General features: G+C 53.5%; 1 protein-coding gene across 1 annotated transcript in view; it reads right to left on the bottom strand.

Moving 5' to 3' along the window:
* The window catches only part of SH3PXD2B (SH3 and PX domains 2B), an 83,568-nt gene that overhangs the window by 52,494 nt on the left and 14,353 nt on the right, over positions 1-16,721 (bottom strand). The window contains exon 2 of the mRNA XM_036241024.1: positions 3,477-3,557. Within this exon, the coding sequence (XP_036096917.1) occupies positions 3,477-3,557 (81 nt within the window). The remainder of the gene's footprint in view (positions 1-3,476; positions 3,558-16,721) is intronic.

Below are 16,721 nucleotides of genomic sequence, written 5' to 3'. Positions count from 1 at the left end.
GCCAGACAGGAGGGAGGGGAGGGTGGAATCATGAAATCATCTAACTTTAGGGTGTTGCAGCCCCACACGGGCTGGCCTCCTTGCCTCGTCCTTGGGAACAGCTGACTCTGGGTCCTGCCCTCTGGGCTGCGGGGGTGGGAGGCAGGCCATGTCTAGGGTGGCGGGGCCCTCTGGAATTCCACGACTCTCCCATTCCAGCTGCCCATCTGGGACTCTTTAAAGCGGCTGAAGCCCTGTCTCTCGATGACTGTTTCAGGAGGGCAGTCCGAGGCCGCTATTTATGTTACAGCAAACCCCCAATTATTACCAAGTATGCTGAGTGGGACAGAAAACCTCACTTTCAAGTTCTGGTGGAAATAAGAAAGTTGAGTCAGAACAGAAGAGTGGAAGGGACACAGGCTTTGGTCCAGGGAGCCCTGGGGCAAGCACCCCCAAACAACGTCACCTCGGGCAAGTCCCGTCTGAGCAGAGGGACAGCAGATGACAGTTAACACGCTTACTGAGCAAGGCACAACTCTGTCCTACTACATGCATGAGGCAAAGGCTTCCGTTCTTAATATGCAGATGGAGAAACTGAGGCTCGGAAACATATAGAGGTGTCGTCAAGCTGAAACCTAATGAGGCAAAAAGCTGAGACCTGAACCCAGGTCTGTCCAACTGGGAAGTCACGGTGTGAAGCCTGGGCAATCCTGCGATGGGGAAGTGCAACCTCCTCACACCTGCCATTTCCCTGTGTGCCTCCAGGCCTCCCCAGCCCCTCCTGAACCTCCTCTTCCAGCGCACGTGGTCCCCATGACCCCACCTCTCCGGCCACAGCGGACAGGCATGCATGGACTGTGCCCCAGGACCGGCAATCAGATTCTCAATCCTGGAGACCGGAACCGGCGCCTAGAAACCCCAGTGTGTTGACAACAGGGAAGGACACTCCACTCGGGGAACGTTTGGGGAACGCGAGCCAACAGGCAAGTGGAGGATGCTGGTCCAGAGAGGCTGCTGGGAAAAGGAAGCAGGCTCCACGCAGATCCCGGGGCCACAGTGACACCTGGTCAGGGAGCTGCCGGTTCTGAGCCCGCAGGGCCAGCTGCATTTCCTGCTCTGGGTTTCATGGGGCACACCTGCCTCTTCCATCACTCCGTCCCGCTCCTCTCTTCCTGTCTGAGCCGGCTGAGTGGGCGTCTGCTCTGTGGGAGTCGGTAACTCCCGAGAGAGCAATCATGCCTGTCACTGTTCTCTGCCCGGTGTCCTTTTTTTTTTTCCTTCTTCAAACAAAAGGAAGTTTATTTGAAAAATAGACAGACTCCCTGCAGCAGGGAGTGCCCCTGTGGGTTGCCCCTGTGTCCTTTCTTGGAGGCGTCACGCAGGCAAGAGGCCTCTGAAAACAAAATACAGGTAGCCCTCCCTGTGCAGACCCTCAGAGCATGAAAAGTCAGTCTAGCAACCTGCGAAATGTTGACCCAACTTTCACTCTCTGAACGGAAGACCTGCCCTATGGATTGGCCTAAACTCCATGGTCTGGGGACGAGGGTGTGGATCTCGGTCGTTCCCACGCAGGACTGTGCCTCCTGCTCATGGCATTGGGCATCACCACTGTCATCTGCCTGTCCTCTCCCTCGGGGCTCAGACCTCCCCTGGCCTGGGTTTGCTCCAGCCACGTCCATTTCAGATGCTATCTGAGCATCTTTAACATACAGACTCGTGTATTTACATTCAGGACATGTTTGCTGCAGACGAGAAGAAAAACATAATTTGTGTATGATCCTGTTTGACTCTGTTACACAGTGACCACAAAACATCACAGCATCCATTACATTTTACATTCTTAGGCAGTAACTGGCGTCGCAGTTGCTTCACGTTACGCAGTGACTCCCGGCAGTTATGTAAACCAGTTAGGAGAGCTTTTTCCTCTCCCTTGTCCCTTGAAAAGGATGGAACAGAGGCTCTGAATACTGTCTGACATTTTCAGGAACAGATTAGGTCCGTACATCTCAGAATGCCTGTGGTTGATATCACTCAACTTTCAGAGAGAACATGAGGCTAGGAGACAGGCTGGTGAGTGGAGGACAAGGGCTGTCTTCTGATGGCTCAACAATGCCCACTTTACATCTGGTCACAGCTGTTCTCTCCAGGTCTCAGCCTCCACCCCCTGACCCCAGGGGCAAACAAGGGCCTAGATAAGCCCACTGGCCACCTTATTCCTTAATCACATTGACAGACTTAGAGACAAGCCTATGAAACACAACCCCGTGTCTCCTGGAACTTCTGGGAAGTAACCTTTCACTCTTTCTTGCTGATTGTGTGCCCAGAGCATTTTGCAATCATGTGGGATTTGAGGACAAAGTCGACACTATGGAAGTAGAAATGTAGAATGAGGGGAAAGAGCTGGGTGAAAGGACACAGTGGAAAACCCTGGATCAAGCTGTGCCTGAAGCCCACAAGATTTCTTCTCCTAGGACATTCAGTTACACAGGCCAAAACATCCCCATTGACTTTAAAGCTTAGTTTGAGTTGGGTTTCTGTTCTGTCCCTTGCAATGAAGCATCCTAAATGTCACAGAGGAAAGGGAGACAGTCAGCTCAGGATGAGTTCCTCACTACACAGCAGGGAGGGCTCTCTGGTTCAGGAAGCCGGGCCAGTTCCCACCTCCTCCTGAGGCCTGTGTTTTCTAAAGAACTTCATCGTCATACTGGGCACTGTGACTTGTCACACAGACACACTTGCTTTGAGCCGCTGACCTTTAGTGACATTAAGATAAAGCTACTGTTCCACAGATTACAGTTCTTTTACCCTAGAGGGGGCGGGCTTATAGCAAGCTGTCCACATTTGCCAGGCACCGGATGAGACTGGTGGCACTCATGGTTGTTAGTTCATTTACTAATTCATTCATTTGTTCACCAAATGTGACTGGACACATCTGAGTCCTTGAATAAAACACAAGTTCAAGACCTGCACTCCAAAGCCACGCAGATTTCCAGGTCATGATCCACTCTGGAGCAGCCTTTCTTTTATTCGGGAAATATTGACTATCAAACATAAGGCTATAAAGCACATTACTTATGTCCCCAAAGTGATGGACTTTTTTCTTTTTTCAATATGGAACGCTCCACAAATGTGCATGTCATCCGTGTGTAGGAGCCATGCTCCTTTTTCCGGCATTATTCAGATTTTAGTGTATGTGCTGCTGAAGTCATTTTCTTTATCTTTATGGCTGGAAGTATTACAGATGTTCCCCCTTCCATCCCCCATTGACCCCCTCCTCACACTCCCACTCCCCCTGCCTTCCCCACACTATTGTCTGTGTCTGCTGGTTATGCCTATAGGCATGTAAGTTCTTTGTGAAGTCATTTTTAATCCTGGGAAATAGAAAAGAACACTGTACATCCACTGTGGGGAGGGTCTGGGCTCTGAAGTCAAAACGGAAAGTAAGTCCAATTAAACTCTTTCCTACCCAGCAGCTCACTGGAGCCCCGAGTCCTTACCTGGAGATCAAAGAATTTGCTGTAGCGCCGATAGATGGCCTCGGTGGAGCCACTGGACCACGTGACGCGGATGATGTAGACCTGAGGAGAGCAGAGGACACAGGCGTTAACGCCAAGGGGCCCTTGACTCTAAGATTCAGAGTCAGCAAGACCTGGGGTTGCCTCTCAGCTCTGCCACCGACCAGCTGTACAACTTGGAACAGGTTCCTTGTTCCCTCCGAGCCTCAGCTTGTCCCTCAATAAAATGGGTATACTGACCTGCCCCTCTGAGAGGCACGCAAAGGGCTGCATGCAACCAAGCGCGGGAAGGCGTCAGCACCCTGCTGTTATTTTTAGCAGTGCAAGGAGTTCTTGCTCCCCACTCAGTTCAGAGTGCCACGGGCTATTTCACCAGAGTCCCTCTTGAAACTTGGACTTTTGTCGAAGCCACAGGGACCTGCCGCTCTTAGCCTCCTTGTATGTCTCATAAGCTAAGCTGTCACACCGCTTCCTCAATTAGGGCCCGGTCAAGCCACCTTCTCTGAGTGCCAGTTTCTCCGTCTGTGAACTGGGCCACCAGCATCTGCTCAGTGTGACAGCGTGAGGATCTGATGAGATCGAGACGGGAACTGCTTTATAAACCGCAGGGCCAGCCCTGGCCGGTTTGGCTCAGCGGTTAGAGCGTCGGCCTGCGGTCTGGAGAGACCCGGGTTCGGTTCCCGCTAAGGGCATGTACCTCGGTTGCAGTTTGTCCCCGGCCCTGGTTGGTCGTGCGGGTGGCAGCCACTTGATGTGTCCCTTTCACGTCGATGTCTCTCTCTCTCTCTCTTTTCCTCTTTCTCCCTCCCACTCTATCTGAACAAAAAATGAAAAAATGTCCTTGGGTGAGGATAAAAAAATAAATAAAATAAAAAAAACCGCAGGGCCACGTTCCAACCTCTGCCACACATCACAGCACACACAGAGAAGAACACCCTGACGACAAATTCAGGCAAACTGAGGTGGCAGCAGGAGGTCAGAGGCACCTGCTGGGGACTCTGGTGGCCCTGGACACCACCTGGATGCTCAAAGGCTAAGTGATCAGCACACCCATAACCCATTCCTGGCTTGCACAAATAACCTGTTGTTATAGGGTAGTTGTGACAATTAGAAAACACAGGGTAGCCCTGGCCGGTTTAGTTCAGCGGTTAGAGCGTCGGCCTGCGGTCCTGAGAGACCTGGGTTCGGATCCCGCTAAGGGCACGTACCTCGGTTGCAGTTTGTCCCCGGCCCTGGTTGGGTCGTGTGGGTGGCGGCCACTCGACGTGTCCCTTTCACGTCGATGTCTCTCTCTCTCTCTCCCTCCTACTCTATCTGAACAAAAAATGGAAAAAATGTCCTCAAGTGAGGATAAAAAAACAAAACAAAACACAGGGTGGGGCACAAGTAGGTTTACAGTTGTGAGTATGAAAAACACAAAGTTTAGCCCTGGCCAGTATTGCTCAGTGGTTAGAGCACTGACCCACGGACTGAGAGGTTACAGGTTCGATCCCTGGCCCCAGTCTGAGTTGTTCAGGAGGCAACCAATCAATGTGTTTCTCTCACATCAATGTTTCTCTCTCTCCCCCCCTCCCTCCCTCCCACTCTATCTAAAAATCAATGGAAAAATATCCTCACGTGAGGATGAACAAAAAAGCAAAAACAAAAAACCCCGCCAAGTTTATTCTTGTATTATTATTTACTAATTATTGCATCATTTCCCACAGAACAACTGTACTTTTGCCCCACCCCGTACATGTGTGAAAGCTGTTTGCAAACAGAAATGCTCTTTAAACACGAGGGGCTCAGTGCTGGTAGAGGCCATGGGGGCATGCAGGCAGCGCCCAGCATGGACTAGCCTACCTTCCACCCAGAGCACCTTGATTTTCTTCTGAAACCTCCTCCCCCCCCTCAGCACAGGTTCTTAGATACAGAGGTGGGTACTGTTCCTTATCTGTGGTAGTTGGTTGAAGAGCGGGCACACGACCTACGCTGGGCCCACCAGAGCCAGTAAGAGTCGGCCCTGAGACTTTTGTTCCAATTCTCAAGAAGTCCAGAAAATAACTTATCAAAGGTTCCCCTCACTGGGGGATGTTTAAGCAAAGTCTGGAGGATCATCTATTAAGAAAAATGCCAATATGGATTAAAAAAACAAGAAAAAGCCCCAGCCAGATGGCTCAGTTGGTTGGAACAGCATCCTGTACCCCAGAAAGGTTGCAGATTCGATCCTCAGTCAGGGTGTGTACGGGAGGCAACCAATCAATGTTCCTCTCCCTTTCCCTCGCTCTCTCTTTCTACCTCTCCTTCCCTTCCTCCCTCCCTCCCTCCCTCCCTCCCTCCCTCCCTCCCTCCCTCCTTTCTTCTTCCTCTCTAAAATCAATGAAAACATATCCTTGGGTGAGGATTAAAAAAAATAATAAAGTTAAAAAACAACAGAAAAAGAAAAGGTCATCAAAGATTTTATGTGTTCTTAAAACCAACAAAAAGCATACACCCATAAATGGAAAAAGAAAATTCTGCTTACACAATCCATTCTTGGTCCCTTGCTTACGACTTTTAAAGTTTTGTACGTACAGTACAAGAACTGTGCAGCAGGCCTAATTGGTTTACTGGAACCAACCTCTGAACACGAGTTGATGGTCTGCATTTTTTAGGCGCAGACCTAATTTTTTAATGAGAATTGTCCCTGTGTTTTCTAATTTTTTAATTGGCTCTGCCCAGCGTTTGGGGGCTGATGGAAGAGCATGCTCACTGGGTCCCAATGCCAGTTCTGCTGCTGGGCAAGACTCAGATGGTACCGACCTCTCTGGACACAGTGTCCCTTTCTCTAAAACAAGGACAATAACCTCCCCTGAGGAGTCACTGCAGTGACTAACGTGCATGGGGCCTTGCCCAATGCCTGCCACACTCGGCCTGACAGCAGTTGTCCACTGTTCCTGCCTGTCTGGGACCCGGCCCCTGCCTTTCTCCTTCTTTTGGTAATAGCACCTGATTTCCTTGGAGGTTCGACCCTTCCCCTCCCCTCATCTTTGTGAGAGGGAATGGGTACAGGTCCCAGGGCTGGCCAAGCAGAGTACTGCCTGTCCCTGGCCACACGAGACTCAATTCTGGGACTTCTGATGGCACTATCAGAGGAGAGACCCTCTTCCCGCTGCAGTGGCTGCTGGGAGGAGAACGCCGCGCCAGGAGTCACTGGTGGGAAGCACCTGCACGCAGAAGCAAGCAGACTGAGAGGCACAGAGGGATTGAGTCCCGTGACATCATCCAATCCTGGATCCAGCATCCTGGACATGTCACAACACAAGCCTAAACCTTCCCTTTCTCGTTTAAGCCAATGAGATAGTTTCTGTTACTTGCAACCTAAGCAATCCTAACACATCAACCCTGGCTTCCAGATAATATCTCAAACCAAGTGGCCTGGCGTTAAGAAATGAAATGCAGACTTCTTCATGGCAGCCAAAAGGTGGAAATAACCCAAGGGCCCACTGGTGGATGAATGAATAAGCAAACTGTGGTCCATCCAGACAATGGAATATTACTCAGTCTTGAAAAGGAAGGAGATTCTGATACATGCTCCACGAATGAACCTCGAGGACATTACGCTAGGGAAATAAGCCAGTCACCAAAAGACACATATTATATGATTCCACTTATGTGAGATACCCAGAGTAGTCAGATTCAGAGACAGAAAGTAGAATGGCGGTTGCCAGGGGCTGGGGGAGGGGAACGGGGAGCTGTTCCATGGATATGGGGTTTCAGGCTGGGAAGGATGGTGTTGAGGAGATGGTCGCGCAACAATGTGAATGAATCACTGAACTGGACACTTAAAAAACAGCTGGAAAGGTAACATGTATGTTATGTACATTTTATCACAATTTAAAACAATAATTTTTTAGGAAGTTGATTTCCTGGAGCAGATCTATACAGCCATGGTCATGTTCCCTTGGTAATGACACTACAACTTTCTTCATGGAAAGCTCTGGAAACACAGGCTGCCCATCTATAAAGGACTTATACCCAGAGTCTATCTTTAAAAATTCTCTGGCCGATTTGGCTCAGCGGTTGGAGCGTTGGCCTGCGGACCAGAGAATCCCAGGTTCGGTTCCCGCTAGGGGCATGTACCAAAAAAATAAAAAATTAAAATTAAAAATAAATAAATAAAAATTCTCAAAACTCGCCCAGCCTGTGTGGCTCAGTGGTTGAGCGTTGTCCCATGAACTGAGAAGTTCCCATTCAATTCCGTCAGGGCACATGCCCAGGTTGCAGGCTCGATCCCCAGTAGGGGGCGTGCAGGAGGCAGCCAACTGATGTTTCTCCCATTGATGTTTCTATCTCTCTCTCCCTCTAAAAATATCAATAAAAATATATTTAAAGAAAAATTCTCAAAACTCAACAGTAAGGAAATCACCAACCTGATTACAAGATGGGCCAAAGATGTGAATAGATACATCATCAAAAAGGATATAAGGGAGGCAAGTAAGTACACGAGATGTTCAACATCAGGAGCCGTCAGAGAAAGGCACACTGAAACCATGACGAGATGTCCCCACGCATCTATTAGAAGGGCCAAAATACAAAATACTGACAAATACAAGTGCTGACAAAAGTGTGGGGCCATTGGAACTCTCACGCATTGCTGGTGGCAAGGCAAGACAGCACAGCCCCTCGGGCAAGGTCACTGATGGACAGTGACCCACTGGCTAAAAGGCTGCTGGAGAACAGGATAGTCGCACAGGGTGGAAGTTGTCACCCACGAGTGCATTCCCAGCAAAGGGAAAAAAATGTAGCTTCTCACCCTGACCAGTTTGGCTCAGCGGTTAGGGCACTGGACTAAGGACAGAAAGATTGTGGGTTTGATTCCCAGTCAAGGGCACATGCCTGGGTTGCAGGTTCAATCCCTGTCCCCAGTTGGGGTCATGCGGGAGTCAACCAATCGATGTGTCTCTCTCACATTGATGTTTCTCTCTCTCCCTCCCTCCCTCCTTTTCACTCTATCTAAAAATCAATGGGAAAATATCCTCAGATGAGGATTAACAAAAATTAAAATTAAAACATGTAGCTTTTTTGCCCTGGCCGGTGTAGCTCAGCGGTTAGAGTGTTGGTCCGCGGTCCAGAGAGACCCGGGTTCGGTTCCCGCTAGGGGCACGTACCTCAGTTGCAGTTCGCCCCCAGCCCCGGTTGGGGTTCTGTGGGTGGCAGCCAGTCGATGTGTCTCTCTCACATCAATATTTCTCTCTCTCTCTTCCCCCTCTCGCCCTCTCATTCTATCTGAAGATGAATGCATGGTGTCCTCAGGTGAGGATAAGAAAAAAAGTAGCTTTTCTTTGGAGAGATGCGGTGGTCACAACTATAACCAAGCGATCAAGCTTAGCATACCAATAGAGGGACAATCAGACATTGTGTGGCCTCTGAGGTGATGCAATATGAAATACACAAAATCTTTTGGCAAGTATTGTCACCAAATGTTTAACCTGAATCTCCAGCCTCTTGACCTAAGTTCCAACTTATTAGAAGTACAGGAGGTAGAGGAACAAGCTAAGTGACACCAGAGAAACAATCAGACAAATCCAGAATGTGGGATGTTCTATAAGTCTATCAAGAGGGCACAGCTCACATGCTACCTCCTCCAGGAAGCCCTCCCTGACTGCCCTCCCCACCAACATTGCTGCATGTCTCCTTGGCACCCATTTCCCCGCCACGAAGTCGATTACACTTTACTGCAACTGCCTGAGTGTCTGCTTTCCAGTAGGTTCTAAGTTTCATGAGAGCTGAAACCACGCCTGTCTTGTTCGCTGAGTGCTGTATTCCCAGCGCTGAGCACAGTGGAAAAATCTATGCTTTGTGAATACATGAGGAAGAAGCCCAGACACCAGGAGGTCAAGCCCTCACAGGCAGGAGGCAGGCCTGAGGTCTGTGGGAAGGGAGCCTGGCCGTGTCTCTCAGGTCGTCCCAACCCCCTGCCGGTCCTCTGTGCCCACTGTCCTGCTCCACCACAACCTCCCCATCTCCGCCCGGACCGGCGGGTCTCGGGAGCAGCTGGGACTGCCTCTTTCAGAACGAGGAAGCACCGAGACCACAATGTGTCTGAGGCCACGGAGGCCTCCCTCCTGCTTCCCGGCAGAAGGTTTGAACAGGAACGAGCCACCATCAAAATCACTTCTTATACAACCTCAGCAGCAGGGCCTGTGATTTACAAAGGCCGGACTCCCCAGGCCTGGGTTTCCCCCTCGGGCTCAGTGTCAGCAGGGCCAGAAGTCCTGCGTTTCTTCACTTCCTCTAAAGTCCTCAAGGAGATGCACTGGTGGCAAGGGGCAGGCCGTGGGGAGGGGCTGAGCCACACCAGATGCTTGGGGTCGAGGGGAGCAGATGCTGAGCTTAGTTTCCCTGGTGACGAGGGAGGCCCAGGAGGGCAGTGACTTGCCTGAGGTCACAAGCTACGAAGCGCAGAGGGCACCAGCGAGGCAGAGGGGGCTGTGGCTGCGAGAGAGAGCATCAGCAAGACAGAGTTCTGTGATCCATTAGCAATGTCTGCCACGGGCACCAGAACGGCAGGATGTGTGCTGAATACCGGGCTGTGGCTGCGAGAGAGAGCATCAGCAAGACAGAGTTCTGTGATCCATTAGCAATGTCTGCCACGGGCACCAGAACGGCAGGATGTGTGCTGAATACCGGGCATCGCCGACCTGGATCAACCCCTCCATTTTACAAATGGGGAAACGGAGGGGCCGAGAGGTGCCATGACTCACCCCGAGTTGCCCTCTCCCTGTGACTCCACTTCCACGACCGTGTCCACATTTCCTTGTGAGATCCTCATGCCCTGCTCCCCCCAGGCCTCCTGCACAATGACCTGCCCAGATGATTTTAAATCTGGGGAGTTCTTAGAAATGATTAGGCTAGCAGTCACACTGGGCTGCAGGAAGCCCCAGGATCCTGGTGAGGTGTCTAGGTGCCTGGGCTCCCCGCCTCACTGGGCAGCACCGCTTTGAGCTCTTCTGCATGTGGAAGTGGGTGTCACCCAGCAGCCTGCAAGCCCTGTCACCAGGCCTCGTGGGTCCCCACTGCCAGAGGCAGCCATCAGCCGAGCCTTTAGACAGGGCGTGGGCGCCTCCACTGCCCACAGGCCTCCTTGGCCGGCACAGGCTGACAGCGGGGGGCCTGGACTTCAGAATATTTGAAAACCCTGCTCTAGACCATTGCTTATTTTATAGTTGGAATTACGAGGTCAGGGAGGCCACGCAGCAAGCAGGGCGGAGGGCTGGAGCCAGACCTGAGAAACAACAGAGCCCTTTTTTAGGAGGAGGGAGGAAAACGGTCTCTCATGCAGCATGCCGAAGGGCAACAGCTGCTCACAGGCCACACGGTCCCCGCAGCACGTCCTCAGCCCAGGACAACGGGAGCTGCCTCACTCTGCAGCCAAAGCAACGCACATACCAAAGCGTATGCGGCCCTGAAGCCAGCAGCAGTGTTAGTTACAAGATCCAGAGGAACCGCCTCCTGCAGAGCAGGCTCCCAGGAAGATGTCTGAGGGTGCCCGGGAGTCCAGAGAGCTGCTGAAAAATACCTGAAAAGACAGGTGTGGTCCTGCCCCACCCCAATCAGGTTCCCACACCGGCTGGGCTTCCGGGTTGGCAGATCCTGGGAGCAGCCCGGGAATGGCTGGCTGGACTCCAGATCACCTCTCTGGCAACATGCTGCCCCAGCCGGAGGTGCAGGAGGACGGACCGAGGCGGTGGGAGGCAGGGGGAGAGCGGGGAGGAGGGGACAGGGAGAGGGAGCTGAGGGCAGGCTTAACTAATGGGAAACAGGATTCTGCTGCACCCGCGGAGCCCATGAGCTCCCTTCGGTTCCACCTCTCAGCTCCCCAGCCGTCTGCCCAACATCTGGCCTATGTAGGTCAGCGTCTCTGGAACGGCGACACCCTGCTTGGTCTGGGTTCCCACCGCCGCAGGGCGCGTCGCCCCGGAAGTGCTGAAGAGCCCCTGCTTATGTTTTACAATGACACCCGGAAAGGTGCCAAGTGCCACGACGCCTTTGAGACGTAGGAGAATCTCGGGATGTCAGCGAGGTGGCATCAAGGGGACCGAGGGCCCAAGACAGAAGCAGCGACCGCGCTGGGGAGTGTTCCGGGTGCTTCGTGAAGACAGGATGCAATCCCATGACAGGCCTGCCAGGGTGGTCGGGCCACCCTTAGGGTGGAGAGCAGACCCAGGCACAGAGCGGTGATGTCAGGCCTGAGGTCATGCAGCTGGGACGCGGGTGACCTCACATTCAGTCTCAGCCCCTTCAGCCTCAGAGATCCCATCTCCTCTCCCGGCTCCACAGGGCCCGGCCTCGGGTGCCTGGCCCCAGGCCAGAGCGCTCTGTCCCTGCCTCAGAAACCACCAAACTCAGGCGCCACAGCAAGTGACACCCTGGGGGTGGCCAGCTGCCAATTTTTCTTTTTTTCAACCTTTTCAATTAAGTGAATGCTTGGAATGGGGCCCAAATACAAGTGCTTGTGGTGTTAGCAGCAGACGAGATGCTCTGGTGGGGGCCGTGCTCCCTCAGCTCCTCGTCCCCAGGCACGCAGTGACTGCGCGTGACTGCGCAGGTGGGAGCTGAGGGTCTGACCATGCCTGCGGCAAGAGGGGTGCCGGGGGGAGGGCGGAAGGAGCACGTTCTCTTAAGTGGAAATCTAACTGCACCTGGGTGTTCCATCGAAACACTTCAGTTCGTTCATTCATTCATTCATCGAATACAGACAGAGTGCCTACTGTGTGCCAGGCTGGGGACACGGCTGGGGACGAGGAAGACAGAAGCCCCTGCCCTGTGGAGCTTTTGGCTGTGTCAGGGAAGGCAGCGAAGGCATGTTGTGGGGCCTGGGGGGCCTCTTCCTGCTCCACCCTGGCCAGGCTCTCCCACGCCGCCCCCGCCACGCGCACGCCACTACCTCGGGTGGGAATGTCACTCAATTAGACGCTTTGCAATTCTTCACTTCTCAGGGGTCAGCTTCCGTGCCTTCCAGCTCACATTCTTCTGGTGTGCTGTTCTGTTTGGGTGATTGTCACCCCCGCTTCCCGGGGAGCCCTCAAGGGGCAGGGACTAGGTCTGCCTAGTTTGCTACAGTCCTCCCAGTGTCTGGGGACATTGGGCTCTCAGGAAATGTCTGGTGGAAAACAGACGGACAGACAGGCAGATGGACACAAAGCCAAGACAGGGCCACACAGTCAGAAGTCAAGGTGACCTCATGGAGTCTCTGGGTGTCTGGAGAGTAACAATGCTCTTGCAGTGGCTGAACGGACAGCTCAGCTGCCAAGGGCACTAGGAACAGAACCTGCTTTGTGACAGAGGAGAGTGCAGGCATGAGACCCGACCCTGGAAGACAAGCCCCCGTTTCTCCCGGGGCTGCTCTGAACAGGCAAGGGAGGCACAGAGCAGCATGGGAGCAATTTCAGCTCCAAGTGGACGCATCAGCCCCCTGCCCTGGGTCAGGCCGGCCCCATGGAATCCTCCGGGGATGACAGAGTTGTTCCGCACCCCTTCGGTGCTGGGGCTCCCCAGAGCCTACGCATGCATGAAACCTCATGCAACACCAAATCAAAATTACGACACACACGTAAACCAAAAGTAACACTCACTCGTTAACGTCATTCAGGGGGAAGAAAAGAGGAAGGACAGGCACTGGCTTCAGAGCAGCGGGCACCTCGGCTCGATGGCTTGAAGCTGCTGTGCGGCTCTGCAGGCCAGTCACGGCCCCGGGCCTCCACTTTCTCATCTGTATGATGGAGGGAATAACAGTACCTACTTTCTAGGGCTGGCTGAGGGTTACGTGAGCAAGTGCACATAGGTGACTGGCACGCTGTCTGACTCCAGGCAGCTGGCAGTGCCATCACTGAACCCCATTTCAGAAGCTTGGACGGTGTCTGTCTCCCCCGGGCCAACTCAAATCTTTTGAGGTGAGCGGTGTTAACAGGCAAAGTCAGGAATGTCACGCTGGGAAACCTGACTGATCGACTGCTCCCTGCCCGTGTGCCCACACAGACAGGGCTGCCCACCTTTGGTGCCCAACTTCCCCTCGCTGCCACAGGCTCATCCAGGCGGCAGGCGGCAGGCACCACCCTCCACGCCAGGCCAGCCCAGCACGGCCATTCTTCTAAACAAGGAGCTGGGGAAGACACACCCCGGTCCGGGCGTGTAGCTCCGGCGGGACCTCTGGCTGCCAACTCCCGTCCTCGCACACATCCGGCCCAAAGCGGCATAGGGAACTTTCCAATGGCAAGCAGAGGTGCTGGCAGTGGGAACCAGGCTCGGCCGAAACCAACCTGAAGGCTGGCTTTCTAGGAAAGCCTCCAGGGCAGGCACTTCGGGCTTGCGGAGATCTCCCAGGCTGCCAGCCCTCCCTCCAGGGAGCCCGGGACAAACCAGGAAACAGCTGAGCGATTTCAAGTCGGGGCCTCGCCTGTGTTCACGGTGCTGCCTGGAGAGAACTGGGCGGCTACAAGAGCACCCACTGTGTGCAAGGCAAGCAGGCTGGAGGGGTGGAGCTGTCCAAGGCATGAAAAAGAATAAGAATGGCCACACTGATGGGGCTGACTGGGCAGTACCCTCAGGACGTCAACTGTGTTATATCACAGGATCTGGAGACCCAGATAGGGTCGCTGGCTTTCCCAAGGTCACACGGCAAGCTTTTAACAGAGCCACAATCTAACCCAGGCTGTGACATGGCAGGAAGAGCCCAGGATATGCGGTTGTGTCTTGGTTCTCACCTCAAGGGCCCAGCGCAGTGCCTGGTGCATAGTAGGTACTCAAGGGAGAAGACAGGATTCTCTCACAGGCCATAGGCCCCTAAACAGCACTTTACAGCCACCGCGGGAGCACAGAGGGGTCGGGGCTCTTCCTGCTGGTGGAGCCTGGAGAGGTTTCCAGAGGAGAACAACTGCTCTGGATCTCGAGGGGTGAGCAGGATTCTCCGGCGGAGGACCAGGGAGCACTCGGACTTGCTCAATCCCCAGCCCTCTGCTCTCAGGAAACCCTCTGGAGCTCCTCATCCGGCCCATTTCACGGCAGAGAAGACCGGCGTTCAGAACCGCGAAGACCCAAAACCACACAGCTGGTCAAGGAGGATGCCAGAATTTGAGCGCAAGTTTGTCAGGCTCCAGAATGCCCATTCCTAATTAAGAGAATGCATGAGTCACGTGGACCATAAGCCACTGTGTTCACTGCCCCGGGATCAGAGCACGGCAGAGCTGAGTTCAAATCCTGCCTCCACCACTTACCCGCCGGGTGACTTTGGGCAATTACTCTCTGTTTTGAAAAGTTAACGCGGCCACACACGTGAAGCCCAGTGCAGCACCGGAGAGTGGCAGGTGCTCTATAATGTGCAGATTAAGGGAGCCCAGAAGCTAGCGCATGGGCCCAGCCACATTCACCGCCCCCGACAGTGGTTCTCAAACCTGCTCAGTGCACTGGGAATGGGGGGTACTGGTTAAAAAATCAGAGTCTGACCCCAGCCCGTTGCTCACACTGCTTGGGTTCAAACCCCGGCCCTGTGATTTTCCAGCTGGCTAAGTTCTGTCTCAGCCTGTGTCCTCATCTGTGAAGTGGGGGTGACAGTGGTGCCTCCCTCGTGGGGTGATGGTAAGGATGAGATGACTCAGTGCATGCCAAGCCCTTAGCATGGCACCTAACGCACAGCAGGTAGTGCTCAGTGCAGGACACTATCACATCCCCACCCCTAGAGTCAGTGGGTACGCAGACAATACAGTGTGTGCAGAGGCCTGGCTAGTCCTGATCCTACCAGTCAGGAATCAGGAGACCCCCCCAAAGCCTGACATCTTCTGAAACAGGGAGGTCAAATGGCCTTGGGAGGGACCTCCAAGTTGGAGGGGGCTCCAAGAAGGAGACAGGGGCCCGGGTGGCCGGGGAGGTATGGGGGAGAACAGAGCAAGGAGTCCCAGCAGCTGGCTCTCACCCTGGGTCCGCCCAGCCGCCTGCCCCCATCTCTCCTCCAGCCACAATGCCTCAGCTCAGGCCACCTCATTTTATTTATTTATTTATTTTTTACACCTGAAACCCTTCAGTCCTCGGGCCGATGCTCTAACCGTTGAGCCACACCGGCCGGGCGTTCCACCTCATTTTAAATGCTAGAGGACCCTCCTTCTACCCTGCTGCCCCTCTGCTCCCCCCAACAGGGCTATTTCTAAAACAGGCCTCTGACCTGACTCCCCTCCTCCTTATAGAGTCTCCTAGTGATTCCCTTTTAACAAAATGAAAAACAGCAAAACAATGTGCACTCACATTTAGTGAGCACTTCCTTACAACTTGGCCAGGCTCGTGTCAGTTAGTCCTCATATCCTTATAGGGCAGTCCCCAGTGTCATCCCCATTTGACAGAGGGGGTAGCGGAGTCTGGAGAAGCCGACGGCCTTGCTTAGGTCAGGCTGATGCGATCACCAGTCTGGGTCCCTGCCTGGCCTCCCGCCTCTGGAGGTCGTTTTGGCTCTGCCTCGGTGGGGCTCTAGGCGCGGGCTGGACTGGGGATGCTGCGCCAGGACCCGGAGCTCGGATGCCAGGACACGGATTCAACAAGTGAACAGCAGAGCTCGCGAAGAACAGCTGCAAAGTTTGGAAGGAGAACGGACACAAGTCCAGTCCCTCAACCAAAGTCACAGCCACTGCAGCAGCAAACTGCAGCAGCTGAGACTGTCAGGCCAATAAATGTGGCTCCCACAGGAGTCTCAGTCCACAGTCAGCAGGGCCAAGGGGCCCAAGAGAATGCTGGGAGCTCTCCCAGCCACAAGGCAAGCCATGCCATGTGGAACGGGCAGACCAGTCTCAAGAGATCAACAGAGCAAACAGTACAGACTCTGAGTTGGGCAGACACAGATTCCTCGAGCAAGCTACTTAGAGCCTCAGTTTCCCCATCTGTGAAATGGGATGCAAATAATAGTATTACCTGTCTCTCAGGGCTGCTGTAAAGTGTAAATGGGATAATGTCCATGAGATGCCTGGTAAAATGATGGCCCTTAACCCCCTTCCATGTAAGCAGAGTGGGTTCCTTAGGCCCAAATCCAGGCCAGATCATTAAGCTGAACCAAGTGAAACTGCCATTCGTACAAGTCAAAAATGGATGGTTTCCGCCCTGGCCAGTCTGGCTCAGCAGTTAGAGCATCGGCCCGCGGACCAGAGAGTCCCGGGTTCAGTTCCCCCTAAGGGCATGTACCTCAGTTGCAGGTTGTCCGCGGGCCCAGTTGGGGTCATGTGGGTGGCG

Source organism: Molossus molossus, unplaced genomic scaffold (genome assembly GCF_014108415.1).
Source record: "Molossus molossus isolate mMolMol1 unplaced genomic scaffold, mMolMol1.p scaffold_m16_p_4, whole genome shotgun sequence".
NCBI lineage: Eukaryota > Metazoa > Chordata > Mammalia > Chiroptera > Molossidae > Molossus > Molossus molossus.
The sequence above is the reverse complement of the archived record's forward strand: the minus strand, read 5'-3'. Positions and strand labels throughout refer to the sequence as shown.